Source organism: Cucumis melo, chromosome 6 (genome assembly GCF_025177605.1).
Source record: "Cucumis melo cultivar AY chromosome 6, USDA_Cmelo_AY_1.0, whole genome shotgun sequence".
NCBI lineage: Eukaryota > Viridiplantae > Streptophyta > Magnoliopsida > Cucurbitales > Cucurbitaceae > Cucumis > Cucumis melo.
The window spans coordinates 15,047,864-15,054,349 of record NC_066862.1 but is presented as its reverse complement, the minus strand read 5'-3'; the positions used below and the strand labels follow the sequence as shown (position 1 = coordinate 15,054,349).

The following is a 6,486-nucleotide window of genomic DNA, read 5'->3' as shown; positions in this document are numbered from 1 at the left end:
AATTTGACTTTGGATTGGGTAATTAATAGTCCCAATTAGAGAATTGGAAGCTTATTAAGAATTCCTAAGTTATTAGGAATCCCTAAGTTATTAGGAAACTCTAAAAACCCTATGAATAAGACCATAGGTGTTTTATTTTATACACATAGAAAAAGGTAAAAAATTCATTTATCATAGAGAGAGAATTTGGAGAGTCCAAAATTCTCACTCTGTGAGGTTCTAGAAGACCCCAATTCGAGGAGTCGAATTCATGGTTCATGTGTGGATACTGTCAGAGAACGTTAGTGATTTTGCAACACTTTGGTGATATGATCTTAGAGGATCATCCTTATCAATTTGAACTTGGAGAGTTACTCATATCGACATAAAGGTATGTTTATTCATGATTTAATTGTTTATGCATGGTCTGTTTACATTCTATGGGTTAGAGAAATTTTTTATGATAATTTTGTTGCATCTAGCCCTAAATTGTTTTCCAACAGTATAGCCATCTCAATTTAAGGGCTTTCTCATGTCCTAACTAAACGGCACGTCTCGATCTAAACCTCAACCCCGTGATAATGTCAAAATTCTACCACCCAAAGGAGACCTTCTAATCGAGAGTAATTTAAAACTATTTACGTTGTCTCGTTCATCCTCAACCTCTCTCAACAAGACGTAATGACTTAGAGGTTCATTAAACACCAGTTAACGTCCAAGAAATGACCAAATAGCTTTTTCCTAAGCATATATATTTCTTTAGGTGTTGATTATTTTTAATGTTTAAGATGGTTTTCTCTAAGTGCGAACAAGTCAAATTAGCTAAGAAGTCTTTAGTATTGGCTTTGGTGATGATCACAAAAGGCATCTGCCAAATAGAAAACACACATAACAAAACAAAATTAATAATATATGTCCTAAAACTCGGGGCATTCTCAAGCTAATCTCGACCAAGAATAGCATGAATTAAAAATGGGACTCGAGCAACATTGCACTTGGAATGCCACAAGATAAGTGTTTTATATGCATTATGTGATGTATCTCAGCCCAATCTTGGGCTAAATCGTTCCCGAGATTACCCCACAAAATGTATATGAAACACAACAAATCTCAGGTTATTCTTAAATTTCGGCCAAGATTCTTCATCTACACGAGTCCAGATTGATCAAATTGTTGAGATTAATCAAACGGAACCACCTACATTAACTTGAAATCTAATTTTATATCCAACTACAATAGAAAACCAATTACATATTTTTCCATCGGCCTTAGATTTCACAAAAAACAGTATAACTAAACTTAAAATCCAGCTGTAAACTATGAAATCATTCAAAGTAAATTACCTTCATAGATTTAAGCTTGAGGATGACTTCTTGAAATTTGAGTGCTAAAAATCATCAAATCTCTTCAATTTCGGGAGCAAACACGTTTTGTCTTCACCGGCATAAGCATATGGTTCAAGCTTATTAGAAGTGATCCATGAATGAAGATTACAACAATTTTCATAAAAGTTTGGTAAATATGACCTAAGTCCATGCTTCTCCTTCCTTTGAAGACATAAAAAGTTGTAATAATTCTTTAAGAAAATTAAGGACCACGTAATGATTTTTAGTTAGGGATGCAACAAAAGAAAAAGGAAAATCGAAAAATCAAACTAAGAAACTAATCCAACGTTTTAAGTTTGATTTTTATAATATAAAATTGGACATATTGGTTTTCTTTGGAAGAAACTCAAAAAAGAATTGGTTGGAAATGATTTTTTATCCGAAAAGACCAATGAAAACCGAAACAAACTAATGAAATAAAGTGTTTGAGTTAGTTTAAATGATTAACATGGCTCGTGTCCATTGTTTGTGTAAACAAACAACCGGTTATCATGGATTTTTATAAAACCGATTAGTTAGATTTGGTTAAAAAACTCCACGGATGTATCACTTTTGTAGATCCAAGTTTTATCTAAATCTACGCCTATCGACATCATTCAACTTCAGAAAATGTAAATGGTCCATTATAAAAACGTGAGGTTTTCTAAACAAACAAAGTTGGAGTTTTTACTTAACAGAACTTTCCTCAAATAAAGGAAGAACATAAACGATAACTAATCAAATCAAAAACCACAAATTCAACCTTCATTTCAGAAGCCTTTCTTTCTGAGACTCAATGGCAACCAAGATCGACGGAATTGAAGACGAAGAAATTTCAAAGCTCGAAGAAGGCACTGTCGTTTCCGCCATTGCTCGCCTCTGTCCCTCCAATTCAGTCGTCATCATCCAAAAGGTACTTCTCTTCAATTTCATGTCTCTCTCTTCTTTCACTCTTCTGCACATCAATCACTTGAGTGTAAATTTTGTTTGTTTAGTGAAAATTTGACATATGAATTAGTAGATTGTATGAAATGCGTCGGGAGAATGCGGACATTAATTAATCAATCGACTCTGTAAAAACTTGTTTGTTTCTCTGTAAATTCTTGTAAATGAATCAATCGACATTCAATAACTTGTTTGGTACTCTGTATAGTCTGACTCATGAATCCATCAATCAACTCTGTATAAAACGTTTTTTTCTCTGGAAAATCTGGATCATGAATCAATTGACTTTGTAGAAATTGTTTGTCTCTCATGAAAATCGGGCTTATTTATCAATGGACTGGATAGAAATTTGTTGTTTCTCTGGAAATTTTGGATTATGTATCAATGGATTGTATAGAACTTGTTTGTTTATGTGGAAATTGAGAGGCATGAATGTGATGAATGGAGTGTATAACAAGTGTTTGGTTGTGGGGAAATTTTGTGGCAGGTAATCGCGGAATTGATCGGGACGTACTTCGTGATCTTCAGCGGATGTGGGGCGGTGGCGGTGAACAAAATATACGGATCAGTGACATTTCCGGGAATCTGTGTGGTTTGGGGATTGATTGTAATGGTAATGGTGTATTCGGTGGGACATGTCTCTGGAGCGCATTTCAACCCTGCTGTTACTTTCACCTTCGCCCTTTTTCGTCGTTTCCCCTTCTGGCAGGTTTCTCTTCTTCTCATTTCTAACTTCTTTTTCTCTTTCTTTCTAATCAATACTTCTCAATATTACAAACCAAGATTGAGAACTCCAACCTTTAGGATCCATGTTTGAGAAGTGCAAACCATTGGTTTTAAGTTATATCATAGAGTTTGAGCAAAGAGTGGAGTTAGTGAAAAAGTTTATGTTACTTTTTAGTCCTAAGTTCTAAGAATTCATTTAGCGTTTACAAGCACACTTCTCGAATTTCTTGGACCAAACACTTCTTAGATGGTTACTTCCATGAGACAATTTTATTGGCAAGAGATTGAGGTCTCTTAGTTATACTCACTTGGAGGTATTTATGGATAAAAAGTGGAGTTGTAAACTCCAAGGAGTTATGAAATGTGAAGAGTTGAATACTTATGAAGCCTACAACGTGAAGAGTTGGCTCAGACTATTTGGACCAAACAAAGTGGAGTTCACAACTCCACTCTCTCTCAACCCCTGCTTCAAAATAATTTATACAACCAAGGAGCTCATTATACTCACAATATACCAAAATTCTTGATATCTCTGAGGCCCTTGATTTTAATTTTGGTATTAACCCCTAATCAAAGCTTTTGTTAAAAGTCAAAAGGACTCTTGATGTTTACAAGATATAGAAATAGTCAAATAGAAATTACTCTTTCGTAGCATGATGATTTTGTGATTGGAATCTAATTCTCAAATATGGTATTAGAGTTCCAGGCCAATTGAGCATTCGGTTCAAACAAAAAGTTTGAGATAGGAGATTATACCGTTGGAAAACTCAAAGAAACTTGCACATGTAGACAGTTCGGTTCCCAATGTTTTTCTCTAACCCCTATTGAATAGACTGAAAAACAGACTAGTCGGAGCATAAAACAAAGACATGGTTCTGAATTAGAAACTAAATTTTGTTTTGTTTGATAAAAGAAGGTTTTTGGAAATATGTCAAAGTATCTCCTTACTAACTTTAGTATTACCGATAAAAGGATGCCTTAAGGCTACAAAATACCTCTAGTAAACCTCTCTTTCTCCCCATACTACTAACTAGTACTAAAAACCTGCCCTAATTATATTCTTTATTCTATTTGATAGCTAACTGATCACCAGGTTAGTGATCGCCCATGTAACTAACTTTCATCTACATTTTCTTTTTTACCTTTCCTAAAATATTTCAGGAGAATTGGTAACCTAACATAATGATAATGAGATATATATGAAATGGTTTGTATAGGTGCCAATATACACAGGAGCTCAACTAATGGGGTCCCTTCTCGCAAGCTGCACATTGGATCTAATGTTTGAAGTGACCCCAGAAGCCTTCTTTGGAACAGTGCCCGTTGGATCCAATGTTCAATCTTTGGTTCTTGAAATTATCATCACATTTCTCTTGATGTTTGTCATCTCTGGTGTCTCCACCGATAAAAGAGCCGTATGTCATCTATAAACATACACCCCTTAAGATTTTTTTTTTTTTTTGTGTTTTTCTTTACTTTTAAATTATTGAGCATGCTAGTGAAAATTGTGAGCGAACAATCCCTAAAAAACTACATATATACACTCGCGTCATCTTGATATGATTGATATACTAAAATAAGCTTGATATATTATTGATATATAATTAATACGATTTAATATCTTTCCTATGCTAAAAGATGTTTGAAATAAAAAAAGATTTATGACATATTTTAAATATCTTAATTCGTAAATTGTCATCCATGGCATCTTTTTGATGTTAAAACCATTAATTACCATATAAATAGTAGTAATCATCTTTTCTTTTTTTTTTTTTAACAGGTAGGAGAATTGGGTGGAATTGTGGTTGGAATGACCATTCTCTTGAATGTTTTCGTCGCCGGGTACATTACATTTTACCAAATTTTAGTTTATGTCCTTTAAAAAATATAAATAATTAAAAGGAAAATTATATTAAAACTATTTACAAATATAGAAAAAAAAATCAAATGAATTAATTTACTTGTTAAAAATGTCTCGCAATTAAAACTAAAAAATAAAAAATTAATCTTAAATTCTAACTAAATTTAGGACAATAATACATATTTTCATGCAGCCCTCATGAATTCAGTAAAAAAAGAAAAGAAAAAAAAACTTGCCAAGTGACAAGTTTGAACGTAGTAGATATAAGTTAAGATATGTTATTTTAAAAAAAAATTAAAGTTAAAATATTATTTTGACTTTTTTTTTAAAAAAAAAAGTTTATTCAATTTAAAATGAAAATAAAAAAGAAATATTTACAGAAAACCAAATTAGATTGGGTAAAAGTTAAGAGTACATAAACAGAATTGAAAGTAGAGGTAAACAAAAAATGAAATTAAATGTAGGATGCATGAACCAAAATGATGATAGTTAAACATAATTGGAATAATTGATGGTAGGCCGATTTCTGGAGCTTCTATGAATCCGGCAAGGACTATTGGACCAGCCATAGTGAAACGGCAGTTTAAAGGACTATGGGTTTACATAGTAGGACCCTTTATCGGAGCGGTCGCCGGTGGATTTGTCTATAACCTAATGAGATACACAGACAAGCCGCTGCGGGAGATTACCAGAAGCACTTCATTCCTCACCGGCACCCTGAAATCATAACCGCCGGCCTCACTCTTCACCACCACAATATGAACTAGTAGAACACTGTTCAGTCGTTCATTTATGTATATAATTTGTTGTCTCCGTCAATTGTCCTTCTTTTAGAAATTTTTTACCATTTACCCAATCCATTAATTATTTGATCATATGATGCTTATCTAGGGCTTTTTGTTTTTTGTCATTAAATTATTGGATTCTTAATTTCTGATCAATTAATCTAATCCATGCTCATCGCTTCACTGGCAGATCCATATTGGGTCAGGATCGACTTATCACTTTTTTCATTTTTATATAAAACTTAGGGAAACTTATATAAATGTAACAAAACGTCAAACTATTTACAGTTCGTATAACAAAACTCATAAAGTTAGTTATTTTTTAAATATTCCAGATTTACACTTCCATCTTTCTTTTTTCCTCTTATTTCTTATCTTCTTCCTCGCGATTTCGTCTTTCTTTTTTCTTATTTTTTTTCTTTTTTTTCGTTTTTCTATCGTATTTCTGCTTTTCCTCCTCTTTCTTTGCTGCGATTTCTTTCCAACGTCTTTCTTCTTTTCCTTTTTTTACGTTGCAGAAAATAGCAAAATCTAAAAGATCGTGTATAAAGAATCTTGATTAGAGTAGCCAAATGTAAATAATTGTGTATCTTTCTCGGGCCAATGAGAAGGTGGAGCCCCTTGTTCAGGAACAACCTATTCCATCTTGCACCCTATGTCCCTAGCTATCCACTCGATCTTATTGGTTTAAGGTCCAACCTATAAACTTGAGTCCTTCTCGAGCCAATGAGAAGGTGGGGCCCCTTGTTTAAGAACAGCCTATTCCATCTTGCACCCTATGTCCCTAGCTATCCACTCGATCTTATCCCTGAAATGGGAGGCTTAT

The 6,486-nt window shown here is 33.4% G+C and overlaps 1 protein-coding gene across 1 annotated transcript; it reads left to right on the top strand.

Moving 5' to 3' along the window:
* Positions 1–2,032: 2,032 nt before the first annotated feature.
* On the top strand, positions 2,033–5,708 carry NIP4-1 (aquaporin NIP4-1). The gene is given in 5 exon segments (NM_001393791.1): positions 2,033–2,256; positions 2,776–2,997; positions 4,232–4,429; positions 4,795–4,856; positions 5,394–5,708. Coding segments are annotated over 5 exon segments (810 nt in total). The 5' UTR covers positions 2,033–2,139; the 3' UTR covers positions 5,605–5,708.
* The last annotated feature ends 778 nt before the right edge of the window (positions 5,709–6,486 follow it).